The sequence below is a fragment of the Corythoichthys intestinalis genome, chromosome 8 (assembly GCF_030265065.1).
Source record: "Corythoichthys intestinalis isolate RoL2023-P3 chromosome 8, ASM3026506v1, whole genome shotgun sequence".
Taxonomy (NCBI): domain Eukaryota; kingdom Metazoa; phylum Chordata; class Actinopteri; order Syngnathiformes; family Syngnathidae; genus Corythoichthys; species Corythoichthys intestinalis.
Window position 1 is genome coordinate 1,609,939 of NC_080402.1, and position 16,296 is coordinate 1,626,234.

At 43.6% G+C, this 16,296-nt stretch overlaps 1 protein-coding gene across 4 annotated transcripts in view; it reads left to right on the top strand.

Annotated features, from left to right (window-relative positions):
- LOC130920217 (echinoderm microtubule-associated protein-like 6) overlaps positions 1-15,152 on the top strand; it is a 63,068-nt gene extending 47,916 nt beyond the window's left edge. For all 4 annotated transcript variants that reach the window (XM_057843247.1, XM_057843249.1, XM_057843248.1 and 1 more), the window contains 7 exons: positions 1,191-1,379; positions 1,436-1,608; positions 1,675-1,837; positions 1,906-2,009; positions 3,813-3,966; positions 4,032-4,132; positions 11,272-15,152. In XM_057843247.1, coding sequence (XP_057699230.1) covers positions 1,191-1,379; positions 1,436-1,608; positions 1,675-1,837; positions 1,906-2,009; positions 3,813-3,966; positions 4,032-4,132; positions 11,272-11,296 — 909 coding nt within the window. In that variant the 3' untranslated portion in view covers positions 11,297-15,152. The remainder of the gene's footprint in view (positions 1-1,190; positions 1,380-1,435; positions 1,609-1,674; positions 1,838-1,905; positions 2,010-3,812; positions 3,967-4,031; positions 4,133-11,271) is intronic.
- The last annotated feature ends 1,144 nt before the right edge of the window (positions 15,153-16,296 follow it).

The window sequence follows — 16,296 nt, forward strand, 5'->3', positions numbered from 1 at the left end:
TCAAGAATAAAAGAATAAGCTAGCTTTGACTTCATTTAAATGTCAAAAAAGGGCGGGCATGTTGGTAGGGGCAATGAAAACTCTTTTTTTAGCTCCTTCCATGAATTGAAATGACTTTGGAATGCTTTGACATTGAGCAAATTTTTGAAAAGAAAAAGATAGCTATGACTTCATTTGAATATCACCTGTGCGCGGCCATGTTGGTTGGGTCAATGAAAGCTCTTTTACTGTTTCTGCCGTCAATTCAAATGAGATTATTACTCATCGGTGTCCAATCCATTTGATTTCTTTCTTTCTTTGGAAAGAATAAGCTAGCTATGACTTCATTTGAATGTCACCAAAAGGCGGCCATGTTGGTAGGGGAAACAAATGGGTCTTTTCGTGCTGCTGCCGTCAATTGAAATGAGATTCTCATGAGTAGACGTCCAATCCGTTTGAAACGGGAGGGTAGAAGTGAATAAACATGCTCAAGAATAAAAGAATAAGCTAGCTTTGACTTCATTTGAATGTCAATAAAGGGCGGCCATGTTGGTAGGGGCAATGAAAACTCTTTTTTTAGCTTATTCCATGAATTGAAATGACTTTGGAATGCTTTGACATTGAGCAAATTTTTGAAAAGAATAAGCTAGCTATGACTTCATTTGAATGTCAGTAAAGGGCAGCCATGTTGGTAGGGGCGACGAAAGCTCTTTTTATGCTTCTGCGATCTATTCAAATGAGATTCTCAGTCGTTGACGTCCAATCTGTTGGAAGTGGGAGGGCTGCCAGCGATTGAATGACCATTCAGTTGCTGCCAACCCTCGCACCTCAGACAAGTTGGACGTTTATTGCCGTCAATCGATAAATAACAGTGGCGTTGACATTGATCAAATATTTGAAAAGAATAAGTTAGTTTTTGAACGTCAATGCATTGACCTGAATGGGAATGTCACAAAAGGGTGGCCATCTTGGTAGGGGCTAGGAAAGCTCTTTTCATGCTTCTTCCATGAATTGAAATGCTTTGACAATGAGCAAATCTTTGAAAAGAATAAGCTAGCCATGACTACATTTGAATGTCAATAAAGGCCGGCCATGTTGGTAGGGGCGATGAAAGCTTTTTTGCCATGAATTGAAATGAGTTTCTCACTAGTAGACGTTCAATCCGTTTGAAGCCAGAGGATGGCGACGATTGAACGTTTATTTGTCTCTAGGGCAAGATCCTGGTGGGAACCAAAGACGGCGAGATCCTAGAAGTGGGAGAGAAGAACGCCGCCTCCAACACCATGATCAACGGACACACTCGCGGCGGGATCTGGGGACTGGACGCTCACCCTTTTAAAGACGTCTTCATCTCGGCCAGCGACGACGGGACCGTCCGCATTTGGGACCTGGCCGATAAGGTGGGGAGGATGGCGTCCGGCACCGATCCGGTTCCAGCGCTCGCTTTTTTTCCTAGAAACTCTTGAACAAAGTCAACCTGGGCCATCCCGCCAAGTGCGCGTCCTACAGTCCTAACGGCGAGATGGTTTCCATTGGCACGGAGAACGGCGAGTTCATCGTCCTCCTGGTCAACTCGCTCAGCGTGTGGGGCAAGAAGCGAGACCGCAGCGCGCCCATCCAGGACGTACGGTAGGAGAAGATCATTCGGGTCGGGTCGAGTCGGGTCGACCTTATAGCGTTTGTCTGCTCCGGCAGCTTCAGTCCGGACAACCGCTTTCTGGCGGTGGGATCGGCCGAGAGCGCCGTGGACTTCTACGATCTGACGCTGGGCTCGTCCCTCAACCGGATTGGCTACTGCAAGGATATCCCGGGCCGCGTCATCCAGATGGACTTCTCTGCAGACAGCCAGCACATTCAGGTGGCAACCGCTCAGATAATTGTTGCGAAGAAGATAACTTTTTGTTGTTGTCGTCTGTTCTCCCGCAGGTGTCCACCAGCACCTACGCTCGGCAGGTGCACGAGGTTCCTTCGGGCAAGCTGGTGACGGAAGCGTCCCTGGTGGAGAGGATTACGTGGGCTACGTGGACCAGGTGACCTGCCGCAAATGTTACAGATCAAGTAGTGCTACCACGAACTTGTCAACTCATTGGTGGCGCTAGACGTACAGTTGATTTTGGCTAGGTTCAGACTGCAGGTCTTAATGCGCGAATCCGATTTTTTCGTGTTTTTTTTGACTCGAGTGAGGCATTAACTTGACGGTCTGAACCAGTGAAGTTTTTGGCAGCCCTTTTCATTGTCTTTTGGACGAAAACACTTCTTAGTGTTAGTCATATTTTAGTCATTACCGTATTACCGTAAAATTTTTTAAAATTTTTTTGAATGGGATTTCTTCAGCGGCCGCACAGCCGGAACCGTTTGACCGATCGGCACCGTTCGAATAACGAAACGACCGGAATTTTTACGCGACGCAGGGACTTTTTCGGACAACCCTGAAAAATGTTCCGTTCGCCCGTAAACGCCGATTTTTCACCATTTTTTCGGAAAAAAAAAATACAAAATGTATCTAGTCCTACAATTTTTGACCAAATCACATACTGGACTGTCTCAGGAAATTAGAATACACAATATTCTAATTTTTTGAGACAGTCCTGTGTATATATACAGGACTGTCTCAGGAAATTAGAATACACAATATTCTAATTTCCTCAGGAAAGGATTGTTGAATATTGTTTCCTAAGGAAATTAGAATATTGTGTATTCTAATTTCCTGAGACAGTCCTGTATATATACACAGGACTGTCTCAAAAAATTAGAATATTGTGTATTCTAATTTCCTGAGACAGTCCAGTAATCTGGACATCAGAAATTCCGGGAATGTGAGGAGCATACAAGTTGTATACAGAATTTGGAAAAAAATTACAGTTCTCCCAGTAATTTGCCGAAAACTTTCCCATTAATTTTTAACGGCACGCAACCTTCAAATTTCCCATTCACTTCCAATGGTATTTCCAATGGAATTTACATTGCGTTGATGCCATTGACGGCCATGGATGTCAGATCTGTTGATGCCAATGTACTTGGATTCCATTGACGGCCATGGCCGTCCAAATTTTCCATTCATTTTCAATGGCAAAAAAACAAATGTCCCCAAAACAACAGGAAATGAACAGGTATCAATAGGACGTGTCCCCCAAGTGTCCCCTAATGACCTGATATGACTAGGACACGTCCCCCAAAATGACTTGGACACGCCCACAAAATGCCCCCAAATGATCTGATATGACCGGAACGTGTCCCCGAAATGTCCCCAAACCAACCTGGGCGGGGCTAAAATCTGGTTCTCCATACAGCAAAGCCCCAGAGTCATTTCCCCAGAAATTGCAGTTTCTAGTTTCAAAATGTGTTCGTCTTCGTCCAGTTTTAGTCGACAATTCTCAAAATGTTATCGTCAAAAATGTTTTGAACGTAACAAGTGGCATAGAAGTGGACCATTTCAAATCTGATCTGGGTCACTTACGTATGTGGTTTAAATCCGGGCTACATTTTTCCAGAATGTGGCAGTTGTCTGAATGGTCAAATCTCCCAAATCGGAATTCATGCAGCAATGACGTCAGCAAAGAGCGAGAGCAGCACGCAAGATGGCAGCGATGTAGCCGTTCATTAGCGGTAGCGTCTAGCTTGAACTCCGCAAAGGAAATGTGTGTCACTATTTCCAATTGTCTTGCGTGCATTACTGACGTACGGTCGGCAGAGGGCGGCAATTGGCTAACTATTAGCGCCATCTTGAGGCCGGTTGGCGGTACTACTACAAATTGTGCGCCCCCCGCTTGCCAAAAGGCACATCGCGGAAGCAGCTCGATTCACTGGCTTTTTTATTTTTGCTCGACCCGCAGCATCGTAGGCGACGAGGTCTTGGGGATTTGGCCCCGTAACGCCGACAAGGCCGACGTCAACTGCGCCTGCGTGTCCCGCGCCGGCCTCAACCTAGCCACCGGAGACGACTTCGGCCTCATCAAGCTCTTCGACTTCCCGTGCTCGGAAAAATTTGTACGAACGGGACAGGTGGGAGCTGGCAGCTCACCGTGGCTAACCTTGATGCTCCTCTTTCGCAGGCCAAGCACAAGCGCTACTTCGGCCACTCGGCGCACGTCACCAACGTTCGCTTCTCCTGCGACGACAAGTTTGTCATCAGCGCCGGCGGCAGCGACTGCAGGTGAAGCTCGACCCATATTTCTGGGAGGGTGGCAGCAAATGAATATTCGTTGATTGGCCGCCATCCCTCCCTGTTGGAGCCAAAGATATTTTTGTTGTAAAATTTTGAAGAATCTATCAGACATCCGATTGCGATCTGGTTAGTGATGAAAGAAAACAAGATGGGGGAAAAAATCACAACCTGAAATAGAAATATTACCATAATAAAGTAGCGCGCGTGGTCATGTTACAAAGTTATAATATTGCAGGAAATGTCGTATAATTGACACCAATATACGCCAATTCCATTACCTGCCATATTGGTCAATTCCATTGACAGGAAGTGATGGGTAATGAAGTCCGTATGCATCTCGACTAATGCAATCATGTCCATAAATGGAGTTGTTTTTCACAGAAAACCGCTGACAGTTAGTTTTGCCTCCGATAAGCATGGACTTTTAACTGCCAACCAGCAAGGCTCATGACCTATTTTGCAATGTCCGCATCAAGAGTTAATCACAAACACACCTCCTTATTTGTATAAAAGGAGGCCGAGTTTCTTGATTATTGTGCATTTCCTACACAGCCTGTCTTGTCACTAAGTGAACCCAGAAATTTCTGAAATTTAAACTGCGCAGTATTGATCTCTTGCCTCCAGTCTTTATTTAGCAATCCAGTCTACCCGTCTCACCTGAATTGAAAACGAACATGCGGAGGACCTGAAAGACTGCCTCCAACAATATTCAACAGGAAGTCACATAATAGCAACAGAAAGTCACCCCCAAATTTTCCCAAATCAACTGGAAGTGACCTAATAGCAACAGAAAATGATCGCAAAATTCTCCCAAATCATCAGAAAGTGACTGCAAAATGCCTGCGAATCCACAGGAAGTAACCCAATATCAACAGGAACTGATCCAGCAGCAACAGAAAGTGACCCCAAAACAACAGGAAGTGACTGCAAAATGCCCCCAGAACCACAAGGTGACCCCTGAAATGCTCCCAAATCAACAGGAAGTGACCCAACAAAAATAGGAGGTGATTACAAAATGCCTCCAATGATGACAATCAAAAGTGACCCAGAAATACCCCCAAATCAACAGGAAATGACCTTGAAATTCCCCCAAATCAACAGGAAGTGACCTAATAGAAACAAAAGACGATCCCAAAATGCCCTATCATCAGAATGTGACTGCAAAATGTCTGCCAAGCCACAGGATGTGACCCAAAAATGCCCCTAAATCCACAGGAAGTAACCCGATATCAACAGGAAGTGACCTAATAGCAACAGAAAGTGAGCCCAAAATGCTCCCAAAACAAAAGGAAGTGACTGCGAAATGCCCCCACAACCACAAGGTGGCCCCTGAAATGCTCCCAAATCAACAGCAAGTGACCCCAAAATGCCTGTAAATCAACAGGAAGTGACCCACCAACAATAGGTGACTGCAAAATGTCTCCAGATCCAAAGGATGTAACCCTTTCATCCATCCATCATCTTGTGCTTGCTCCGGGATCGGGTCGCGTGGGCAGCAGCTTTAACAGGGAAGCCCAGACTTCCCTCTCCCCAGCAACTTCAACCAGCTCCTCCGGCGGGATCCCAAGGCACTCCCAGGCCAGCCGAGAGACGTAGTCTCTCCAGCGTGTCCTGGGTCGTCCCCGGGGCCTCCAGCCGGTGGGACATGCCCGGAACACCTCTCTACGGAGGCTTCTCACCCTATCTCTAAGGGAGAGCCCGGACACCCTGCGGAAGAAACTCATTTCGGCCGCTTGTAGCCCGGATCTTGTTCTTTCAGTCACAATCCACAGCTAGTGACCAGAGGTGAGGGTAGGAACGTAGATTGACTGGTAAATGGAGAGCTTCGCCTTACGGCGCAGTTCCTTCTTCACCATGATGGACCGATGCAGAGTCCGCATTACTGCAGACGCGGCACCGATCCGCCTGTCGATCTCCCACTCCCTCCTACCCTCACTCGTGAACAAGACCCAAGATACTTGAACCCCTCCACTTGGGGCAGGATCTCATCCCCGACCCGGAGAGGGCACTCCACCCTTTTCCGACTGGGGACCACGGTCTCGGATTTGCAGGTGCTGATATTCATCCCGACCGCTTCGCACTCGACTGCAACTGCACGGCTTGATAAAGCCAACAGCACCACATCATCTGCGAAAAGCAGAGATGCAATGCTGAGGCCACCAAACGCCTACAAATTCTTTCCATAAAAATTATGAACAGAATCTGTGACAAAGGGCAGCCTTGGTGGAGTCCAACCATCACTGGGAACGCATCCGACTTACTGCCTGCAATGCAGACCAAACTCTGACACCGGTCGTACAGGGATCGAACAGTCCTTACCAGGGGGCTCGGTGCCCCGTACTCCCGGAGCACCCCCGACAGGACTCCCCGAGGCACACGGTCGAACGCCTTCTTCAGATCCACAAAACACATGTAGACTGGTTGGGAAAACCACACTGCTCCTCCTGAATCTGAGATTCAACTTCCCGACTGACCCTCCTCTCCAGCACCCCTGAATAGACTGAAGAGTGTGATCCCTCTATAAGTGGAACACAAAGAAGGGGCACCACCACCCCAGTCTGCCAATCCAGAGCTACTGTCCCTGATGTCCAAGCGATGTTGTAAAGGCGTGTCAGCCACGACAGCCCCACAACATCCAAAGCCTATAGGCCAGACATGTCCAAAGTCCGGCCCGGGGGCCAAATGCGGCCCGTGGTCAAATTTCATCTGGCCCCCAGCCTCTGTCATAAAATCAATAACGTCTGGCCCGCATACAGACTTAATAAATTGGTCAGCAGTACTGCAACCAGCATATGAAGTAGCTTACACACTAAATGCTGCTCCTCATTTACCCACTAAAAGGCAGCAGCACTCTAAGCCACATTACCCCGTGTGACCCTTTACTTCCAATTTTTTTTAAATGGCAATAGGCGGAAAACACTCAAGTGACTTGAAGTTCCGCTCTGAGACCCCCAATTTGGCCAACTTTCAAAATTGTCCGATATGCATGTGTGATACATCATTGAAAAGCTTAAAATCTCCATTTTCTGGGGGAATAAAAATTTTGAACAGGAGGGCATTTAAAAAAAAATTTAACAGCAAAACCCTATCTGGAGGTGAGAGCACACGAGAGCAGAAAAGAAAGACACTATGACTTTAATTTTAAAAAATTAATTGCAGCCCGTTAACGCGATCATTTTGACAGCCCTAATATTTACCCTTTTAAATAACCCTGTTTTTCAATTTTTCTTTGTTTGGATCGATTATTTATCATCTAACATATCGGAGAAAATGCGATAGTAACAACAACAACAAATATACAATTAAGCGATAATTTTGAGGTAGATATCCAAGAATTTTTTACAGACACCATTTTTTTCATTGTGATGTAATTTGTTTATAAGTTTGAAATATAGGAAGGAATAAAGTTTTTAAGTCTTTTTTTTTTTTTTTTTTTTAAACGAAATATTAGACATCAATTCATGATTCTAAGCTAAAAATGACAGACATTTTGAATAATAAATACAGTGGTACCTCTACATACGATCGCTTCGACACACGAACTTTTTAGACATCCGACGTAAAATTTGACTCGCCATTTGTTTCTACATCCGACGACATGCTCGAAATACGACGACAATGGCAGCACCGCAGACGAATGCACGGCGGATTTTCTTGTGTGACAAATCAACACAGGTTTCAGAAAAGGTTGGTACAGGTGGTGAAACAAGGAAAAAGTTGATGCTTACCTTCGAAATGAAGATGCAAATGACAGAAAAATATGAGCGTGGGGTGGGCATCCGTGAAATGGCTCAACAATACATCTCCACGGTCCTCCTCCGACCATCGTTCGCCAGTCTTTATAAATTAAGCTGACAATTCTTATTGTCTCCAAAGAAATCGCCAGCTTCGCCACGTTTTCATCATTTCTTTTACAACTTATTCAACACAAAACGCCTGCTGTCTGCCGCAATTGATGGTGTTCTCAAGAGAACATTCAAAGTGAAAGTGAAACTCAAGCTCACCGGTCTGTCTCTGGCACGTGAGCCCCGCGGTGCGTTCAGGTACACAAAAAAACGTCCGCCTTATTAGAACCCGATTCGTTACACTATTACAGGAATTATTATTATTCTTTTTATTACATTATTCCAATTTTGATTTATAATTTATTTGTTTTGCTACGTGTAATTGCCATTTGTAATAGCACCAGCAGTATTTTTTAAGTATTTAGTGCAGGTTTTTGGGCTGTGGAACGAATTAATGGAATTATAATGTATTCCTATGGGAAAATCCTGCTCGACATACGACCATTTCGACTTACAAACAAGGTCCTGGAACGGATTAACTTCGTATGTAGAGGTACCACTGTATTATTAATTACGTACGTTTTATGGATGGGTTGAAACAAAAGCGGTTGCGCGACGTCTGTAAACGGGGGTTTTCAGGGTTAAACAGACAAATTAAAAATAGTTTGGGGGTTTCATGTGCCATGAATCTGCTACGGCAGCATATAGACAAATTGTTCTATCAAGCACAACAGTTCTTTTGGCTTAAAATACAAAAGTTTCTTTTAAAGAGGAGTGCAAGAGCAGAAACTGCTTTTTCAGTCTTGTCTGTGTTATCTGCCAATAATCAACAAAAAAGAGAAAGTTGACTCTTGGCCAATGCTTCAAGGATAGGTGGAAATCGGACTATTTCTTCACTAAAATACGCAACAACTGTGTCTGCCTCATTTGCATAGAGACAGCCTCTGTTTTTAAAGAGTTCAATGTGAGGCGATATTACCCAACAAGACACGCTGATATGTACAGTGCCTTGCAAAAGTATTCGGCCCCCTTGAATCTTGCAACCTTTCGCCACATTTCAGGCTTCAAACATAAAGATATGAAATTTAATTTTTTTGTCAAGAATCAACAACAAGTGGGACACAATCGTGAAGTGGAACAACATTTATTGGATAATTTCAACTTTTTTAACAAATAAAAAACTGAAAAGTGGGGCGTGCAATATTATTCGGCCCCTTTACTTTCAGTGCAGCAAAAGTTCAGTGAGGATCTCTGAATGATCCAATGTTGTCCTAAATGACCGATGATGATAAATAGAATCCACCTGTGTGTAATCAAGTCTCCGTATAAATGCACCTGCTCTGTGATAGTCTCAGGGTTCTGTTTAAAGTGCAGAGAGCATTATGAAAACCAAGGAACACACCAGGCAGGTCCGAGATACTGTTGTGGAGAAGTTTAAAGCCGGATTTGGATACAAAAAGATTTCCCAAGCTTTAAACATCTCAAGTAGCACTGTGCAAGCCATCATATTGAAATGGAAGGAGCATCAGACCACTGCAAATCTACCAAGACCCGGCCGTCCTTCCAAACTTTCTTCTCAAACAAGGAGAAAACTGATCAGAGATGCAGCCAAGAGGCCCATGATCACTCTGGATGAACTGCAGAGATCTACAGCTGAGGTGGGAGACTCTGTCTATAGGACAACAATCAGTTGTACACTGCACAAATCTTCCCTTTATGGAAGAGTGGCAAGAAGAAAGCCATTTCTCAAAGATATCCATAAAAAGTCTCGTTTAAAGTTTGCCACAAGCCACCTGGGAGACACACCAAACATGTGGAAGAAGGTGCTCTGGTCAGATGAAACCAAAATGGAACTTTTTGGCCACAATGCAAAACGATATGTTTGGCGTAAAAGCAACACAGCTCGTCACCCTGAACACACCATCCCCACTGTCAAACATGGTGGTGGCAGCATCATGGTTTGGGCCTGCTTTTCTTCAGCAGGGACAGGGAAGATGGTTAAAATTGATGCAGCCAAATACAGGAACATTCTGGAAGAAAACCTGTTGGTATCTGCACAAGACCTGAGACTGGGATGGAGATTTATCTTCCAACAGGACAATGATCCAAAACATAAAGCCAAATCTACAATGGAATGGTTCAAAAATAAACGTATCCAGGTGTTAGAATGGCCAAGTCAAAGTCCAGACCTGAATCCAATGGAGAATCTGTGGAAAGAGCTGAAGACTGCTGTTCACAAACACTCTCCATCCAACCTCACTGAGCTGGAGCTGTTTTGCAAGGAAGAATGGGCAAGAATGTCAGTCTCTCGATGTGCAAAACTGATAGAAACATACCCCAAGCGACTTGCAGCTGTAATTGGAGCAAAAGGTGGCGCTACAAAGTATTAACGCAAGGGGGCCGAATAATATTGCACGCCCCACTTTTCAGTTTTTTATTTGTTAAAAAAGTTTAAATAATCCAATAAATGTTGTTCCACTTCACGATTCTGTCCCACTTGTTGTTGATTCTTGACAAAAAATTAAAATTTTATATCTTTATGTTTGAAGCCTGAAATGTGGCGAAAGGTTGCAAGGTTCAAGGGGGCCGAATACTTTTGCAAGGCACTGTACGACAAGATTACAGGGAAAATACGCAGCAAGAAATTGAAGCAACTTTAGGCTAGTTTAATTTCACGGCAGCAGTATTTTGCAAGAGCCCGAGAGTCGAAAGCGAACGCCACAAAGGCTAGTTGTGAGATAGTTGAAATTGTCAAAAATAAATAAATAAAAGCAAATGTGACACACAGAATGGCTGGCTAAAATATATTGTTCTACGTAGTGGACGTCAGCCATGGTCGGCCCCCCACATTTTTACCACACCAAATCTGGCCCCCTTTGCAAAAAGTTTGGACACCCCTGCTATATGCTCTCCGGGCGGATCTCATCGACCTCTGGGGCCTTGGCACCGAGGAGCTTTCCAACCACCGCAGTGACTTCGACCCCAAAGATCGGAGAGCCCACCTCAGAGTCCTCAGACTCTGCTTCCTCAAAAGAAGGCATGTCGGTGGAATTGAGGAGGTCTTCGAAGTATTCTCCCCACCGACTCACGACGTCCCCAGTCGAGAGCAGCAGTACCCTATCTTCACTATACACAGTGTTAATGGTGCACTGCTTTCCTCTCCTCAGAGGCCGGATGGTGTACCGGAAGTCGTTTTCCATGGCTTGCCAAACTCCTTCCATGTCCGACTTTTTGCCTATCATTTTCTGTGCTCGAAATCTATCATTGCTCGCTCAGTATTGTGGCACAAATAAAACGCCATCTTGATGGGGCTGGATTTTGACAAATGCTTTCTCTTTCCAGTTTGTTTGTATGGAAATGTCAGTGAGTGGCAGAATCCTCCCTCCAGCCAAGGCGACGGCGGCGCTGCTGACTCGACTTTGACCTTGACGGATGCGCCAACCGAGAAAGGGAAAAAACAAAGGACAATACAGCGAGCGCGGCAAACGACAAGAGTCGTCAACTATTTTTGTGTTTCTTTATTTGTTTGAAATGTAGGGGAGGGGAAAAACAAACTATTCTCTGACTGCAGTAAAATTATTTTCATTTTATTTTGGCGAGGAAGAGGAAGTCGATGCACATGATTCACTTACTAAAATGAAAATACGTCGCGCGGGCCAGATCTGGCCCCGCCCCGGGCTTAGCTAACCCTAAGCCCGACCCCGATGTTGTTATTGTGTCGTGCTACGCTAACGGAAGCGTCGTGTGTTTGTGTCTAGCCGGGCGGTTTTAAAAAAAGAAAACGGCTAGCCTGATTTGGTGTGCTAGTTGCATGATTCATTGAGCTCGTGCGGACATGACGTAAGGTTAGCGTCATTAGCGAGGGGAGCCGGCGAACGGGACGTCGTGAGTCTGCTTGGTTTAGCTTAGTGCAAATGTTGTGTGTGCGTGAGATGAACACGTTGAGTAGCGTTGCATCGATACTATTGGTGGAGGAACAAATGTGAACAGGGTGCGATGGATGCTAATTGGGGGAACGTCTGGCGGGTGGGGATCCAATTGGATTATTGTTAGAGTTGTCCGATAATGACTTTTTAACCAATATCTGATATTGTCCAATTCCAAAAAATCGGATTCAGATATAGAACTGATCCTGATATATGCGGTCTTGCACTTACTGTGTTATTGCTAATTGTATTGTCATGCCCCACTGGATGCTTTAAAGCAACACTAGGTAACTTTTCAACCTTTATAAAATATTTCCATAACATTAGATATGATAATATGTCAACTGACAACTAGCAGTGTTGTCACAGATTACTTGAAAAAGTAATTTAATTACTGATTACGCCTCAATAAAGTAATCTAGTTACTTTACTGATTACTTCATCATCAAAGTAAGTTACTTTAAAAGCAATTTATCAGTTACTTTTTACCCATTTGTCTCCCTTTGCCGCCTCAAAATAAGAACGACAACAGAAAAATGTCATCACATGTAATTGACTTTCCGATGATTGAATTTAAAGGGGAATATCAGAATTTCGCGCTAGCTTAGCCACTCCCGAGCCCTGAAACTAACAAATATCTGACAAACTGCTTGGAATTTGTTGAAATCAACTCCACCGACCAATTAAACCCCGCTAACTCTAAGATTCAGCCTAATGTCAAAACTTCTGAATTTCGGGTTATGGTTAACAGCATATCAGTGCCAATGTAAAACAATGCACACCGACGCCACAATAATCAACAACACACAAGTGGATTGTACAGTGCGAAAAACACAAAGGTGGTGGCGGGCGTGGATGCGCGTGCAGCCGTGCACATTAACAACCCGGAAGCACTCCTCTCAACACAAACGCGGTCAATTTGGCCACAAAACGTGGCGGCAACTAAGCACTTTACACTCAGTCGGACTTACAACACATCCCACAGATGCTAAACGAACACATCACCTCACGGCATGAATGTGCAACACGCATATGATGTAAGCAAAGCTTGCCAACTTGGAGCGATGACTGCCCGTCGTTGCTACGGCAAAGCTACGAGACGGCCGCGCATGTAAGGGGTCCAACCTTTTGCTGATACCCTCCAGAATGAAGGAAAAATACTCACCTTCATTCATGGATATCCACAGATCAACATTCCCTCGCAACGTCTCAATACTCGGCGCGAATGTCCACCCACCTGAGACCAAAATAGGAAATAGCTAAGAGGTTGTCATGGAAACACATACCGGGAACCTTTTATTTTAGCATTTTCTATTCAAAATACTCTTCGTACATGACTACAATATTCTTCATTCTACATACGTTATGAGGCAATGAAAAAATAGTAATGCAGAGACACTAAGGAAACTAACTTTAATCAGATTACTGGTGTAGAAAAATGAACGCGTTAGAGTACTCGTTACTGAAAAAAGTAATCAGATTACAGTAATGCGTTACTAACTAACGCGTTACTGACAACAATGACAACTAGTTGAAAGACACATCTTTTATATCTTGGGTCTGTCAGTCTGTCCGTCAGCGCTGACAACCTTGGGTGGGGTGGAGGGGTTTGGCCATACGGTTGCTAACCGTGATATGCTATTGTTTAGCCACGACTGGATTCATTACCTTTTATTACTATTCATCCTTCACACAGCCGCTGGAAACAGAAATGTTGTTTACCCATCTGCAGGCGACCCGGAGATTGATTTTTGATTGATTAAGTGATGATTTTACGACACTGTGCGGGTGTGCGCTGGTCTTCATGGGAAACGCAGTCTTCCTTAAGGCAAAACACTGCCGCTTTTTTCTGTCGGCGTCGCTAAAATCGACCAAAACTAAAAAAGTTACCAAGTGTTGCTTTAATAATGATAAATGTAACAACTTGAAGGTTTTCCAAATGAAATAAAAATTCTGTGAAAATTAAGAAAACAACTTCAACTGAAATTTTAGAAAATAATTGTCCCTTATGAATAATATAAATTGAAATGAGGCGAAATGTCCATCATTAAATAAAAGGAATGATTCACAATTAAGTCACGTTTACAGCAGTTACCCCAAAGAGCCTCTAGAGGGCGATGAAAGCATTAGAAAGAAATCATAGGACATTCCAATGCAGGACAATTCCCAAGATGCATTTTGCTATGCTTTTTCACTTATTTATGTATTTTATTACTTTTCTTAGTGACTATTTCTTTCCGGTACCACAGCAGTTATAGGTCATGAGTTTTTAATTCATTACTTTTCAATCATTTATTGTTCATTTCATTTCATTTTTGCACTATGAATGCAAATGGTCTGCTCACATAACAAATCGCAAGCATCAGAGTTTGGAGACATTTATTGGTCAATTAGCATAACTGTGGTGCTGAGCTTTTGACCACCCCTTATACCAAGGCAGAAAGCTTTGAATGTAACATGTATATTGGCCCAAAACCATACAAATATTGTTCGATATCATGTGAAAATGCTATTGTCGGCTATCTGAGAATATTGGAACAACTCTTCAAGACAATTGTTTAATGTGTGGGTCGATGCTAATGATATTTGAACTCTTCAACACTATATTCCAGCTCCACGCACCATCTTACCTTTCTGTTTGACCCTCCCCTTGCCCAACCATGCCCACTTTACATGATCAAACCAGACCTTCCTAGAGGCCCGGGCCCCACCGCTCCCCCCTAAGAGCCGCCCCTGTATACAAGTATTTGTACTGATACAGCAGTAAAATGACATTATCATCGGGGAGTACTAAAAAAAAAAAATAATGAACCGAAGCTGATATATATGTACTTTTGTAGTTTCCGGTCATCCTACCCAAGATGGCCGCCGCAACAAAACCAGCACTCGTCGCCCTTCCCGAGTTGATGATAGACAACCAATCGTGTGGCGATCAGTCAATTAATTTATCCCCTGTAGACGTCCAATCTGCTTGAAGTGGGAGGGCTTGCAGCGAATGACTGAACGTTGATTGAACGTCTAGTGCCGTCTTAATAAAAAAAATCCTGATATTGCTGCTGTACGGGCTGTAGATACCAAGTGGCTGCGTGTGAGTGTCGGTGCAACGCTAACGTTTAGTCTGGGTGTTAGTTGGCGCGAACTTGAAATCTGCCGCATTTCCTACGTGTGATGGATTTGACAATGCAATCGGCACAATGAGCCCTTTCTCTTCCTGTTTGTGTGATTCGATAATGTTTGATGTCAACAGCGAGACTCCTTTTACAATAAAAGTACCTGTGATAGTAAATCAAATCCATTGTGCTTGTTTTTAATATTACACTAAGATTTTGCCAATATTTTGGTTTTATGAATCATTTGGCAAATTGTGAGGTGAAATATCAACAACAGGAACTGGGAAATATTTTAAACGTAAAAACTAAAATTCAAAGAAATTGAGTTTCTGAAGAAAACTGGGCTAATGAAAAGGATATAGAGAGAGTTCATATTTAATGTTTTTTTTTTGCTCCCTCTGTGTGTGTTTGTGTGATTATTTGTCAGAATAGCAGAAATGTAGTCTGAAAAATGACAGTAATGCCCCATGATTCAAAGGGTAAGAGAGACAGCGAGAACCAAAATTGGTATTTGCCATGGGGCAAAATGGATTTTGCCATGTGGCGTTTTTTTTTTTTGCTCTGTGGCATTTTTTTTCATTTGGCAAAATTGATTATGCCATGTGGCTTTTTTTTTTGCCATGTGCCAAAATTGATTTTGCTGTGTGGCATTTTTTTTGCCATGTTCCAAAATTGATTTTGCCATGTGGGATTTTTTGTCATGTGGCAAAATTGATTTTTCCATGTGACATTTATTTTGCCAAGTAGCAAAATGGATTTTGCCATGTGGCATTTATTTTGCCAAGTGGAGAAATGGATTTTGCCATGTGACTTTTTTTTTTCGCCATGTGGCATTTTTTTGCCATGTGGCAAAATTGATTTTGCCATGTGGCATTTTTTTTGGGCATGTGGCATTTTTTTAAGGTATATGGCCTTGAAAGGTGGAAAAGCACTATACAACTATAACACCATTTACCATTTTTGCAGGCCATACACATCCATGCCATTGACAGCTATGAACGCCCAAATTTTCCATTAATTTTAAATGGCAGAAAACGTGTGGCTGTGATTTTTGACTGTACACATACCATTAACACGCATTGTCATTCAAGCCACACCCAAATAAGGCTATGCCATTGACAGCCATGCAGCCGGAGGTGTCCCTGAAATCAATTTTGCCACACGGCAAAAAAATGCCACATGGCAAAAAAAGTGCCACATTGCAAAACCCATTTTGCCACATGGCAAATACCACTTTTGGTTTTCGGCCGAGCTGGAGAGTAAATGGCCCAAAAATGTAAAAAAAAATAAAAATAAAAAAGCTGCAGTTCTACTCCCCATCGAAAGCAGCG